At 39.9% G+C, this 15,343-nt stretch overlaps 2 protein-coding genes across 3 annotated transcripts in view; one reads left to right on the top strand and one right to left on the bottom strand.

Moving 5' to 3' along the window:
* si:ch211-160o17.6 (protein FAM107B) overlaps positions 1–2,558 on the bottom strand; it is an 18,459-nt gene extending 15,901 nt beyond the window's left edge. Inside the window, exon 1 of the mRNA XM_046029595.1 lies at positions 2,430–2,558. The gene's annotated coding sequence lies outside the window, so the exon portion shown is untranslated. The remainder of the gene's footprint in view (positions 1–2,429) is intronic.
* mapk14b (mitogen-activated protein kinase 14b) overlaps positions 1–15,343 on the top strand; it is a 20,714-nt gene extending 5,371 nt beyond the window's left edge. The window contains exons 2-12 of one of the 2 annotated variants that reach the window (XM_046029591.1): positions 2,461–2,590; positions 6,620–6,678; positions 7,856–7,967; positions 8,373–8,402; positions 8,621–8,668; positions 8,806–8,920; positions 9,484–9,555; positions 11,476–11,555; positions 12,575–12,653; positions 12,930–13,103; positions 13,217–15,343. In XM_046029591.1, the coding sequence (XP_045885547.1) occupies positions 2,461–2,590; positions 6,620–6,678; positions 7,856–7,967; positions 8,373–8,402; positions 8,621–8,668; positions 8,806–8,920; positions 9,484–9,555; positions 11,476–11,555; positions 12,575–12,653; positions 12,930–13,103; positions 13,217–13,284 (967 nt within the window). In that variant the 3' untranslated portion in view covers positions 13,285–15,343. Of the gene's footprint in view, positions 1–2,460; positions 2,591–6,619; positions 6,679–7,855; positions 7,968–8,372; positions 8,403–8,620; positions 8,669–8,805; positions 8,921–9,483; positions 9,556–11,475; positions 11,556–12,049; positions 12,130–12,574; positions 12,654–12,929; positions 13,104–13,216 lie in introns of both variants that reach the window. The other variant, XM_046029590.1, reaches the window with a different exon arrangement.

Here is a 15,343-nt window from a genome sequence, read left to right as displayed (position 1 = left end):
TATGGATGCATGACGTGTTTGAACAGTTACATGCTTGTTAAACAGATTGTGCTTTTATTAATCTCACTATTAAACTATCATCATAGTTGACAGACATGGACAGGATATTACAGTGGTATAACTGATATGCTAATGAAGACACTTTGCCTTGGGGCTTGTAATGTGTCATGTTCGTCATGTTCGTCAGCATCAATGTGCCCACATATCTGATAAGGCATGTTATGCATACATGTGCATATTGGAAAAGGTCCTGAAAAACATTAACGCTCTGCTTAATTTTACTAAAAGCTGCACAAGAAATGCGTCATAGTTTTGGTGACTCTGGTGCAGAAGTTTCCCACGGGTGGGTAAGTGATGATAATTTTGTGCGATAGCGTTTATCCTTTTTTTGTCTCTTTAATCTCCTGTGAACCTCATTTCTGAGATAATGTGAATTGATGGCTAGAGGAAGGAAGTGGATTGATGGCTAGAGGAAGGACAGGACACTTACTACAGATTTAGTACAGATTTGCCTCTATGCTCACTCTGTCAGTCTGCTTCGGCCTCATGATGCTGCTCCTTTTTTACAGCCCACATTTTTATGGCCATTTGTTATTGCCATTTATTACAGACTAATTGGATGGTGTATGCTTAGACCTGTCTTGTTTGTCCTACAGATTAGCAGCAGTTTTAAAGACAGTGTGCATGTGGCTTTGTTTTGTCATTTAGCTTCAGTGTACTCTAGTTCAGTGTCTGTTTAGTGTTTACCGAGTTTTGGTTTTCCCTCACAAGTGACAAATATACAAGTTGTTCTGCAAGTCTGGAACATAGAGTCCATTGGGTGTGGGAGATATCTCTGACTTACTGGAAAAAAACACACCGCTTATCTTAATGTTTTTATTATAGATGTGTGGCACTCCGTAATAACCATAACTTGCGTAGATGCATTTCTAATGCTGCGATTGGTCACTTCATACACTAAAACACAGGTCTGCTGAATTCCTAGTCTTGTGTGGTTAAAAGGTCAGTAGTTGAAATCTCTCAGTTTGTGAAATCTGTCCAGAGGAAATGACTCTTCTCCTCCCATAACAAGTAGTGTTGAGAAGTATTAGTATTGCTAATTTATTAATTTGGATCTCATTTTTGTATGAGGTAGTTTGAAAAAGCAGTTTGATGAATGACAAATGCTTCGACCAAAGAGGAAACAATGCTTGTTGGTCGGTACAAACTGTACAGACCTTATTTCTAACCTGATTTTGCAACCCTCCATTTGTGATGCAGCTTAAGTGATTGGCCTAGAAGGAATGTGGTTTATTGTAAGTGGGTTGTGTTCCCTCACAGAGGCAGGAAATGCAGCAGTGTCCCGCTTCTTGGGGAAGCGAGGTCCATCTGCCTTTCTTTCTACCACCCTCACACTGTCTGTCTGTCTGTCTGTGATCAAGTGTCTTGGTTTTTAAAGAGTGTGTAGGTCTGATCTATCATATGTCCTCAAAAAAGTATGGTTGCTATCTATCTGTCTTTATTATGCAGTTTCTTTACAGCAATGGTACAAAAGCACATTCACTCTCAGCTTTTATGTAGCATTTTTTTTGTCGTACTTCTTTGCCACGCCTGTTTTTTTTGTTTTTTCTTCTTCTTTTTGTCTTTTGTATTGGCTCCACAGTGACAACGGTATATTCAGTTACACAATTATACACAATGAAATGAGTAAAATGAATGAAAGGATGAGTGATGGCTCAAGCAACACGGCCCTGCTCACTCACGTGGACAGCTTCGTCAGAATCACATGTCAGGTGCTGATTTTGGGTTAATTTAAGTTAACTTTAGATATGCTGAAATGTAATGTTAACAAGTATGTAGACAGCAGGTGCAAATTGGGTCACATAGTTAATTACCAGATAGGTGTGTGTGTGTGTGTGTGTGCGTGCGTGTAATGTTTGTGTTTGTTCCTGTTTCATTAGATAGTTTGGAATATCTCAGTTGTTACGTTTTTGTAATACTGTAAAAAGTCTTGCATTAATATTTTGGCAAATTGGTTCTACAAAAACAGACAGCCTGCAGTTGACGTTCATTTATAGAACATGTAAACAACATTATTATTAAAAAAGTGTCTAACTCTGTCTGAACACTGCAAATGTTCTCTGACCATGATGTTGTCCTTCTTTGTGATTGTGGTGGATTTTCCCCCTCTTGTGTTGATGTACACAATGCAGCTGATATTTGCCAACATGTTCATTCATGTTCACCCATACAGCCTAGGCTGCAGAGTATAATAAGTAGCAAAACCGAGAATGCTGTGTTATGCAATTATTTGCTTTGTTTACTGGTTTAAATCCACCTACGCAGTCTAGTGAACAATCTCATTCTCCGTTACATCAAGGGAAGTGTTTTATGATTTGTGTTTTATGAAGACCGTTGTTGCAATTTACTTTATACAATTAAGCTCTTACCTCTTTCAACCCCTTTTTGTGTGTCTTTCAGTTCATCCTATGATGTGAAGACAGGTCTGAAGATAGCAGTGAAGAAGTTGTCCAGACCTTTCCAGTCCATCATCCACGCAAAGAGAACCTACAGAGAGCTGCGGCTGCTCAAACACATGAAGCACGAGAATGTAAGTCCCCTGCAACCTAACCCCTCACCCTCACCCCCCGACCTTAAGCCTGACACCTGGGGCCAGACTCGTGTGTATGTGTTCGCATTGTTGTGTAGTTCAGCTCTTAAGCGAGGATTGCATATGTGTGCACATGAAGTTGCACACAAGGTTTGCACAGTGAGCATGAACTTGCAGGAGAAGACACCACTGCTCATATGGTACACTGTGTGTGTCCTTGCTTGAGCTTATTTCGATCTGCCCGCAGGAATGTAGCTGAGTGTGTGGAGACGCACATGATATAGAAGTTTATGTAAAACTAGAAACCGAAACTGTTAAGAGATAAGAGAAAAGTTCCAGTTTCTGTTTCTTTTGTGAAGAAGGTAAACACAACCCTGTTTGCTGGCACTGTAATATAATGTATGCATGGCATTCACAGAGGGCGTGCATTTGACACAGTCACAACAACCTGCAGTCACTCTGGTCACTATTTAATTGCCCATATGTGCATGCATACATAAATAAACAGACTCTGTAAACGTCTGAGGGCTGGAACAGATGGATGAACTATAGAGCAGAGACAGGTGTGCAACCTAATGCTCTCCCTCACTTTGCCCACGCTGCAACAGGAGTTGAACGGTATAGGTGGATTTATGAAATTGCAAAGACATGTTTAGAAGTATTTTTCGCGTGACTGCATAAACACACTGGCCTCATACAACGTCCGGAGCTGTGTTCAGTGTGGTGTCCTGTTAGAAGAGGTTTTTCCCGAGAGTGGTCAAAGCGTGTTGTGTTTCATCACTCGGTGGGCAGTGAGTCACCAAACAGGTTTACAAGTGTAACCCCATCACCTACTGGGGTGTCTTTTTTTTTTTTTCACTTTCATCCCATTTTGTTGCTGCAGCAACTTTAATTTGTGCCATTTTACTTAAATATCTGCTGCGGATTTAAGTCCCTTCCTGCAGCCTCTGCTTTGGTGCTGTGTAGGGATGGGGATCCTTAATTTTTATTGACATTGATACCCTTATTGAGACTGCTTAACGATCCAATTCTTTATCGATACCACTACTACTAATACTTCTAAAGCTACACTATTATTTAGTGATGGTTATTTGGTAAGACCAGACCCAAGGGGCATGAGGTAGGACTGTACGGTATGAGGAAAATATTCAATGTGCGATAACGTTATATATTGACATGACATATCACTTGCGATAAATAAACATATATTGAAGTGTAGGCTACATATTAACTGCCTGGTTGTTTTTAACAACAACATTAATGTTTACAACAGCAAAGTAACTCAATAACTTTATCTGACATCACCAGTAGTGAGTGACGTTTAGAAAGAATAACACCAGTCTGTATCAGTCCCTACTCTGGCTGGCTGCAGGTAACGTTACCAGGTAGGAGGAGGAGCGTCTGGTGTGTCTCAGCCAGCAGCTGAGTTTTTAAGACTACAGACCAGTCTGTTCTCCAGACAGACAGCTTTCTATTTAGCTTGTTTTTAACATTTGGCTAATGCCAAGCTAGCGTTAGCTGTGCTTGTATAAAACATACAGGATGAGATATTGAGGACAGAGATGATTAAATTAACCCTTTCTACATATTTAACGATACCTTACAGACAGGTGTATTGAGTGTATTCTTACAGTAACGAGCGTAGCTGTCATCAACTAACGTTACAGTAGTTTGGAGCTAACTTACCGCACCGTGTTCCACCGCGACGGCGCAGCCTCTCGCTCTGCGGCCTGTGTGTGTGTGTGTGTGTAGGAGCCGACAGACATTTTGCGTTGCAAAATAAAACCGAATTGACGCTCGAGACATATACGTTACATAGGACCCGCACGTCTCGATAGCAGTATTGATAAGCTCGAACCTTATTGATTTTCGGATTTTGAGAATTTTGAAACCGGGTCGCGATCCCCATCCCTAGTGCTGTGTGTATGTGTAGGTGCAGCGCATTCAGACTTGGCCCACATACAAAACACAAACACAGTACCTGCTAACACTTTGACCTAATAGTGTAGATATAATAGCTGTGGTTATGGTATCTTAAGCTGAAGTGCAGGTGATGGGATCCTGTGTGCTGTGAATGGGGTGTGTGTGTGTGTGTGTGTGTGTGTGTGTGTGTGTGAGTTTGCATTGTAAAGAGTTCACTCAGTAGTTTGCTGTTGGCCATTGTAATAGGTAGAAATAGGTACTTACTAGGTACTATGGAAAGTCTCATAGGGGGAGCAGCAGTTAAAGACCAAGAGTAGAGCAGATCTCATGGTGAAATGAAAGCCCATTTTTAGAAAGTTAATTTAATTTCATATGACACATTATGTTACATCGCTTTCCCACAACATTGCTTTTCCTGGATCCTGTTTTATAAACTGCCTCTTATTTCACTACTCGAACAGCTGGTACAACTGGTAGACTACCTGCTGTGCCTCTACGTGGAAAAGCAGGTTTTACCAGGGACCTGGATTATTTAGGATTATACAGAATCAGTGCCAATGTGTACTGTGCTAAATGCACAGTAAACATTGGCACTGATTCTGTCGATATTGTATAAAAATAGCAGTAAAAAACCAGACTTGCATAACAAACTAAATATTATCTGTTTTTCCGTGTGGTAGTCCAGACAGCTTATTTAAAAGATTTATATTGCTGTTCATGATATTGAGCCTGTTGTTGCCAGATTCTGTTTCATTAGAACAGGGAAAATTGCATAAAGCTGCTTTTTGTTCTCAAATCATCAAAGTATTTTAATAGCTACCTATGCTTTACATAGAGAGGGATTCTGGTGTTTTGCTCGCGCTGTTGCCAGGAGACTCCCTGGGTTTTGATTTTGGAAAACCTGAGTGGACCAATCGAGCTGTTTGTTGTGAATCCTGCACACCAATCAGCTGTGAGTTTGTGCCCTGTGTGGGCGGGCTGCTCCTGTGTTTTTTTTTTTTTTTTTTTTTTTTTTAAATATATTTTTTATACAATACTTATCCACCTCAGTGTCTCTCTAGGGGGCGGGGGCAGGGTTTGGCACTCAGGGCTGCTCTCTGCCAATGTGCTAACATGCCTGCGTACATGCATGAATGTGTGCATATACGTGTACTGTAGATACACACACACACACACACACACACACACACACACACACACACACACACACACACACACACACACACACACACACGTGACCATCCTCTAATATGTTTTCTGTCTTTGTTCCCATTCTTTTATTTATTTATATTATTTTTGCTCCTTTCAAACCTGAACACTCATAAAACAATTCTTTTAAGTGCATGTAATTATTATCCAAGTGTTAGATGCTGTATATGCAGCCTATCATACTCGCTTTTACACATTATTTCTGGTTTTCTTGTCATACAGTCACAAACTCACTGATCCATTGCTGCAAAAAGATCTTGCACATGGAATGTTCACCAACTGAAAGCTAATCTCTATAGCCATTGTAATGTTAATGAACAAAAAACAATGTGCTAAAAATGTAAGCTTTGGAAACAACTGGCTATTGTTGGATCAAGCATGTGAAACCAGTTAAATGTAACCTGATCCAATAAGACATAAATGTCTTCAATGTACATTTTCCTTTGTTCCAACTTAAACACATCATTAGTGCACTAATTCTTTTCCTGTCAGCGTGATGGACAAACGTTGCCAGATAATGTTCAGTGCTTCCTCTGGAATCGTATCTGTCATGGTGTGATTAAACCCCTCTGTAACCAAAACAGAGCGTTAAGATAATATTGTACGTCAGCATGAGTCCTTGAAACTGGAGTAACAAGGCAAGACTTGCCTGCTTGTTTGACTAAATAAAATGAAAACAGAACATGATAATATCTTTTACATTATCAAGTCAAGTAGTTAGTTCTCACAAAAAGGGATAAATTTCACGCTGTCTTTGATTGTCAGTTTGTTGTCATCAATGACAAACAATGCTGCTGGTGATTTAAAAGGAAACAAAATAGTTTTTTGCATTAGAAGCATGCATGCTGATGATACTTGCTGTTTTTTGTGACATTTGTCCTCTCTTTTTGCCTTCAGGTCATTGGTTTATTAGACGTTTTCACACCAGCGAGAAGCTTAGAGGAGTTCAACGATGTGTAAGTCACCCCTTCACTCCTGTTTTTCCCTCTGTCTCACAACGAAACCCTTCATATTGGCACATGATTGCAAGATTAACACAAAAACTAGAGTTACAAACGCATCATTCTCCTGCAGCTCATAACTTCATGCGAGTCCAGCATGTGACTGGATTTACCAAGGTGAATGTAGGCTGGACACGTGCGCTATACACATCGCAGCTAGTGTCCATGGTAACAGCCATCTGGCAGTCTCTGGGTGTACAGTGTGTGTGCACAGAATACTCAAATCAGTGTCCTTGGATTCTCCACATGGTGTGGCATCATCAGCATGCACATTTGTGGAAATGTGAGATGAAGCTACACACACGCAAACAAAAACATGGACCCCCATTGGTGACATTGTACAATAAAGATGTGACACTCCTCTTTCATGTGACCAGCAATACAGGGAGAAACATTGTGAAATCAAACCTTCGATTACTATGCAATGGAAGCAGATGCATGCATTGTGTTCACAGGCCAGACAATAACTGGCCTCCTGTGGTTTGAGGTCAGATGGAGCAGATACACCATGCACAGACTTCACATATACACTTCTACTGTAACTGGCCGTCTTTAGCTAATCCAGTGGTTCTCAAAATTTTTCTTTCATGACCCCCTTTCAAAAGCTGAAATTGATTGAAATCAAAGATTCAGGTCAACATTACAGCAAACGGTTGTTTTTAATTTCCCTACATAAATCATTCAGTTTAATTCAACTCCATAATGTTCACCTGGTCACACACAGCCCCCTGCAGTAGTTCTATGTTCACCTCCCAGTCCCCACTGACCTAATCTATTGACTGTGTATCCCATATTGCGAAAAGATAAGTGACACAATCAGGCTATTTTTCTTTACCCTCTCGTCATATCAGTTTCTATCCCTTTCCCCCTGTGTATGAATATGCATGAGTCACTACCTTTTTCTTTAATAAGAGCAAAATTACACTGATTAGTAATGTAAACAACTTGTAAATGACCTCAACGCGTCATAAAGTCGTTAGTGCAGATAGCAATACAAGGATTTTAATAGCATTTTGTAAACACATTTACAAGAAAACCAATGAAAATGAATTAAAGAAAGCTGCTGAAGACCACGGCAGACATGCACACATCTGGAGACCACATCTGACTGGCTGTACTGTGTAATTTGCAGGTACTTGGTGACCCACCTAATGGGTGCAGATCTCAACAACATTGTTAAGTGTCAGAAGCTGACTGATGACCACGTTCAGTTCCTTATCTACCAGATTCTCAGAGGATTAAAGGTCAGTGAAGCTCCCAATGTAACACAAGAATTCAGCCTGGCAATAAGCTCTCTATTTACAGCTGAAGTTTGATATCAGTAACCCCAAAGTAAGGAGGAGAAAGGTAAACGTATCTGAGAGAGACATTACTGTAAAACGTTATTTCTGATTGAACACTGTGACCATGAAGTGTCAATACTTGATGTCCATCACCATGATTGCTTGACTTGCGGAACCCTTTTTGTTATTGTTTAACTTGACTTCTGCATTGACCATTTTTATTGATATATGCAGTTTTTTATTATTGTACTCTACAATATGTGTAAAACAGAGGACACTGTGTAAATACACTTTCAGTTGTGCTGTGTTGTAGTAAAGAGTGTAATATAAGTTTAATTGTCATTATTTTGTTCTTTTCTCCCACAGTACATCCATTCTGCAGATATCATCCACAGAGTAAGTTACGGCTCTGTTTTATGTTGTTACATACACATGAGCGCTGAGGTCTGATAGATTCTCTTACTCATTATCACTCATTATCAGGCCAACACGATGAATATCAGCTATCCTACGTGATGTTTGGTTAACATGAACAGGGAAAGATGGATAGCAGCATGCCTCTCTGCTTCTGTATCGTATCTAGACTTTTTCCCTCTGGCCCCTTTTCTCTTCAGGACTTAAAGCCCAGTAATCTAGCTGTGAATGAAGACTGCGAGCTCAAGGTGAGAAATAGTGAAACAAGGTTCACCATATATGATTTTAGATGATCCTGTGGAGTGGAAGGTGTTAAACCGTGCACGCTGTTTCCTCATATTTCTCTCTCTCCTTCTCCTATAAAACAAACCACTTCGTCCCTCAGATCCTGGACTTTGGTTTGGCACGGCACACAGATGATGAAATGACGGGCTACGTAGCCACCCGATGGTACCGAGCCCCAGAGATCATGCTTAACTGGATGCACTACAACATGACGGGTATGCGCACAGATTTAACCATAATGTTTTGGGTTGCGACTGAACGTAACATTTCATCATGTGCAGTTTCACACCGTTGAAATTGTATTGAAATAGCTTGTTGTCATCTTTGTGGGGTTGTTGTAATTCACAAAAAAAACACAATTTCATCATGTAGCTTTTCCTTCTGTAGTGTAGAAATGATGAGGTCGATTATAGAAACTAGGCCGGCTTTTCGATTTTCTGGTGGATTTATCTTAATATCTAATCTTAAAGCAGATGTTGTACATGGGCTTTTGGCGTTTGTATAAATGCTCATATAAAGTAATTATGTTTCCTTTTGCTGTGCCAACCGTTAAAAGGCACTTTTGACAGAGTGCCTGTTTTTGCACTTCAGTATATTTAGATTATAATCTTGTTTTTCACCAGCAATTTTTGGTTTCTTTTATCGTGCACTAAATTTAAATACAAAGATTTTTGAATAACACAATGGACTGTATCTGATACTGTATATGAAACAGACGTTGTATCATATTCTTGTGTTCTCATTATGCTGCATGTATTTTCTTCATTACATGTAATAGTGGATATCTGGTCGGTGGGCTGCATCATGGCTGAACTACTTACTGGACAGACGCTCTTCCCTGGCACAGACCGTATCCTTCCATGCAAAAATAAACCTGTACAGAAGGTCTCTAGATGGATGCATACTGTTCTCTTGTGTGTGTATACTTATTAGTTGCATGAGATTTATTGTTCCCTGCATTCAAGGCTCTCGCACAAGCTGTTATTTTGTTGCTAGTGCCACAGAGTTTCAAACACACACACAATGTGAACTACTTCAAGCTGAATCTAAAAAATAAAGCATTGCTGAGTATTGAATTTTGTCAGCATTGCCAGAATAGTCGAGGAAGTGTGTGTGATAGGAGTTAGTCCCCTGTGGTCAATGACTCAGCACTGCCCACTGTTGTCTCCACTGCTTCTCCACAATACAGTGCACCTTCCTGTTTGCTTTCCACAGAGCTTCCTATGCACAGCAGCAGAACACAACAGTATTTTAATAGTAAAACACACAAGAAGATCCTGTGTAATTAGGACACACACACACGCACCCTTTCAAATACAGAAGTTGGCACACACCACTGAGGTCATGGCCCTGTTGAAGATCAAAAGCACGGGCTTGCTGTTGTGTAATGCATTTGTGATTCCTGCTCTAAATGGTCAATCGAGCCATTCACTCCTTCACTGCATGCCCCGTGGGTGGGTGGGTGTGTGTGTGTGTGTTTGACTGCGCGCCCTCTCACCAAATTTGAATCACCTAGAGAGGTGGTGGAGCTACCCACCCACGCAGCATAGTTGAATATACACTAGTCTTTCTGGTCTGTCTCATTTTACCCGTCTCAATGAAACTGGATCTTTGCAAATGTGTGTGGAGACCAGAGGTGGGAGGAAATCTGATAAACAAAGCAAAAAGATCCTGCATCTTGCAAGCTTCTGCACCTTTTAACTAAATGTACAGTGCAATCACAGGGGGGAAAACACAGACAGATTAATTTACTAATGATTGCTGACATTTTCACATTTAAATAATTGATCAGCTACATGTACTTTATCTGGCTTTTGTTTTGGTATAATAGATCAAAGCTGTCACCAAATCACTTAAAACGGTCAGGGTGCAGTTCTGTAATTGTGAACTATGAGTTGATTAGCCCATCAGCAGAAGATATATCTGCAAGCATTTAGTTTAAATGTGTTTCTCAAGCAAAAATGCAAAACATTCTCAAACTATTTCACATCAAGGGCCCCTAAACTGACACAAATAAGACCACGGAAGCCCAATCTGATCCGATTTTGTCTCAGAGCTTTATTACACTGTATGAATCCCATGACCAGAATAATATATTCTGCCATTGTGTTACTCATGAATGATACTATTGTGAAAATGAATGATTCACTTTTTTGCTGGGTATCCCCTAGAACACCCTCAAGGATCCCAGGGGGCCCCACAACCCTATTTGGAGAACCACTGCTTTAGGTCAAGGACCTGCTGCTTTTTACCATTTTTTTGTTTTTATCACTTGTAGATTACATATGTTTGGCTTTTGGGTTTGGTGATGAGCTTTTGTTTTCACTTTTTGTTGACAGGGTCCAAATATTAAAAATGAAAACAATAAGCAGTTTGATTATGAAAGAATCCATTAATTGCAGTGCTACTTGCTTGAACCTTGCAAAAGTGCCTAATATTGCAATGGCATGCTATGAGGGAAAACCCCTCTGCTTAGTTTTGCCTAACGGCACAATCTAACCCTTAGTAATTAATGATGTAGTGGTTATGTGTTTTGGAGTTTAGCATTCTTGTTCTTTCAAGTCTTTATTCAACACCCAATGTTGTCATCAATAACTATGATTATGCATCACACAGTACACATTTGAGTTCTTATTACCTGGGCTCTTATTGTTTTTACTTTTGAATGAATGAACGAATATTCTCATACAGAGACGACAGTGTTGACTGTTGCTTTCTCTTTATCAAACACCCTCTATCCATCCTGTTTTCCTTTATGTGAGTGTGGTAGACATTGATCAGTTGAAGCTTATAATGATGCTCGTCGGAACCCCAGGGCCCGAGCTCTTGATGAAAATCTCTTCGGAGAATGTGAGTGTCAATTACCATGCCACCCCGGTTCTATTGCACTGCCCCTCCCACGTGCGTTTGTGTGGCCTCTGTGTTGCCCGAGCAAGAGTTGGACAGTCTACTTTACTACTTTGTATTGCTACTACTACTTTCTAAGCTGCACCTGTATTGCAGTGAAATTGTGTGGGGTTTTTTTTCCTAATGGCTTTATTTGCACTTTAACACAAGGCTTTGATTCCCACTTCTTTCTTGCACTCAGTCTTCTAATCTCTGCATATGACAGATGAAGAGGCCTCTAGTGCAACTCTGTGTTACATAAATCTCTGAAAATACTTGAATATTTAATTATAGGTTATAGTCAGGGGAGTGTTGCTGTTTATTAAATCTCAGAAACTGTCTTCCTCCCTCTTGCTTCCTCTTCATCCTCTCCCCATACACAAACCACCCTAACCACCCCATGGCTCTTTGACATGCCGACCTCCATGTTATGATGCCCCTTGACTTGGAAGCTGTAGATATAAACCAGCTGCAGCAGATAATGCGCCTGACGGGAACGCCCCCAGCCTCCCTCATAAGCAGGATGCCCAGCCATGAGGTGAGAGCTCCGCCTTCCCATGTGCTCCGGCTGTTCCCCCAGCAATCGGACCTGATACCCAGAGTCCTGGTTACAGACAGATACCTTTTAGACCTTATGTGTTGTTTTTTTAAGCATTTCTTACCGTTTGTGTCGTATCAGCCTCTGCTCTCATGCCACTCACTCCCACTTTGCTCTCTGACTCACCGTGCTCGTCTCAGCAAGGCTTCCCAGAGTGCATTGCTGTTGTATTCTGATAAGCTATGTGTGGCATTGTTAAAGCATCGATTCTGAATTATAGTACAGTGTTGGTATAATGCGTGTGATTTGGTGTCTAATTCAAGTGCTTGCAGCATGCCTGTACAGTATAAATAATGTTGTATTTTAAGCTGTAGCTCCCCACTGCATTTCTGTAGGATGTTTTATAATTTTTTTTTTTTACAGTTTTGTTCATCTTTTCTCACAGGCGAGGAACTACATTAACTCACTTCCCCACATGCCCAAGAGGAACTTTGCTGATGTGTTTATTGGTGCCAACCCTCTTGGTAAGTTCTCTTTTCAGCGTCATGCTATGGCTGACACTACTCCTGGCTCACTGAGTCCCTCTAGTGGAATTATAAAGTCAGGGTTATCTTTTATCACTGTGCATGTTTGTCCAATTTAAATCATCCACTATGAAAAGTGACCGCCCACATCTATGTAATACATTTATACACCTACCAAGTAATGTCACACATAGATACAAGTTTAAATGGATGTTTTATCGTCTTGCTTTTCTCTTTCTTGCTGCTTTTCACATACTCACTGTTGCGGTGTTCAAGCGGTGGACTTGCTGGAGAAAATGCTGGTGCTGGACACAGACAAACGGATCACGGCATCTGAGGCTCTGGCCCACCCATACTTTGCCCAGTACCATGATCCAGACGACGAGCCCGAAGCGGAGCCTTACGACCAGAGTTTTGAAAGCCGTGAGCTGGAAATTGAGGAATGGAAGAGTAAGTTAGGACATTGTTTATTCCTGGGCTATAACCTAAACTGGGGGAGGGGGTGTATTGTGTATTCAGAAATAATTTGTAAATAACCTCACACACTATTTATTGTCTCTCAGGGTTAACCTATGAGGAGGTAATCAGCTTTGAGCCGCCGTCGTTCGATGGAGACGAGATGGAATCATGAGGCGGAGGAGGCACTTCTTCCATCTTTTGTTTTCCAAGAAACACTCTTTAAGGACTATCAGTGTCATCATGACTATCCACCACTTTCTTCACACACAAACACACGTGCAACACAACCATGACATTCAAGTGCCTGCGGTCATTCATCTCCAGGGGACGTTGCGAAATCAGGGATAAACCTCGGCATCCTGTTCCTTCCGTCCCTCACGTTGCTGTTTTTGTGACTCTGCATCCCAATGTGCCGAGGCAGACTTTCATTCTCCTTATGTTTTAGTGAGTTTTTACCTCGAGAATTTATAGTTTATGTTGATCCCCCCTTTGATTCAGAAGACTATCAGTATCTTAAAAGCCAATTGGAAAAAGTGAACTGCTAATGCATATTTTATAAAATTGTACTACTTAGCAGTAATTAATGTATTATGAAAAAAGTTGGATTGACAGGTTCAAACTGCTGTCGAAAAGTCTCTTTCCTCCACACATTAAGATGAAATGTTATTTCTGTTAATACATAAAACAAACAGTATTTGTACAAGTACTTGAGTCAAACCAGTTACCGCATTTGTGTAATAATCATATTTGCTGAGTCAGTATGAATTTTATTACTAGAGTTTAGCCTAAAGTGGCATATAAAGAGATACAGTAATTTAATACAAGTATGTATAGGATTTATTGGATTTGAAGGCTTACAGTGTCCCTTTTTTTTTTTTTAACTTGAATATGAGTCTGAGGAGTATGGAGACTTGGCTTATGTATTCATTTCACCTACTTAACATTCGTTAGGTTTCCACAACTTTCCTCCATATGAATTCCTCTTTTAGCACTTCTGTTGTTTCAGAAGAATGTGTAAGTCAACATTATCACAACCTACAGTACCACTTTCGCATGAAAAAGCCATTTGGCTTATTAGTTTATTGAAATGTGATATTTCCCAGCACAACACCAACTGACAATGTACTTTAATCATATTGCATTTATAAAACACAGTACTATTAATGTTTATTGAATGTTAGGGGCAGTCTGCCCCATATTTATGATCTTTTGTTATGTTGTTTGTATATCGATGTAAAAGAGAATATTATTTGAATTTAGGGTTCTTTTTATTATTTATGGAGAACTTACTGTATCAGAAACCAAATGTATCATCAATAATCTTAAACGTCAGTAAAGCCACAGTGACTGCAGTTGCAGCTTGTGTAACAGAGCCAACAATGTTATTAAGATGTAGCGGGCAACCAGATAGGTTTAAATCAGTTTGTTTCAGTTTTTTTTTCCCTTTGCTTTTTTTTTGAGTTTAAAGTAGTTCTTGAACATTTATTTATCTTTGTTGTGTTCCCTGAGGTACTGCCCTCCAAAAGTATCCTATTTTCAAAAACTTTCAATAGACAACATATGCAGAAATCAAAGCAAAATATGGATTACAAGTACATTAACATTTTGTATTGACATACAAACCACTAAACAGTAGACTCCTAGGTCTGGCGTGTACTACAAACATTTATTGACTAAATGTTATTTTTTTCTTCTATGTGAACCATTTTAGAAGTCGGATTACATTTGACAAACCAGCTCTGTCCACATTTGCTCTAGCTAATGTCAACCAAACAATATCAGTGTTTTCACTATTTCATTTGCGACTGCTTGTTTTCATGTAGTGCTTTTTGTAATGTATTATTTTGTTCTTTGTGAGTTAAATCAAGATTTGATGCTATTATGTGATTCTGTAATTGATAGTTTTTTTGAGTAATGCTAGAACTGTATTTGTCATTCATTTGAATAACTTAGCAGGGCACATATTTGTGGGAAAGAGTGTACATTTACTCACTGGATGCTGAAGGGCAATGCTGAAGCCTCATTCTTTGTAGTTCTAAAGCAACTGCATACATTTGATTATTTATCTTGTCCACATCCCGGTGTCAATAGTTAATTTGGTTATTGGTTATACTTTCTCTGAGATGTGTTCATATCTTTTTACTATTTTCTTTACCACATGTACCAAGACAGCACGCCACGCCACCTGTAAATACCACCACTCGAAAATAAAGAACTATTTTTCAAAGCTG

Source organism: Micropterus dolomieu, linkage group LG18 (genome assembly GCF_021292245.1).
Source record: "Micropterus dolomieu isolate WLL.071019.BEF.003 ecotype Adirondacks linkage group LG18, ASM2129224v1, whole genome shotgun sequence".
NCBI lineage: Eukaryota > Metazoa > Chordata > Actinopteri > Centrarchiformes > Centrarchidae > Micropterus > Micropterus dolomieu.
The sequence above is the reverse complement of the archived record's forward strand: the minus strand, read 5'-3'. Positions and strand labels throughout refer to the sequence as shown.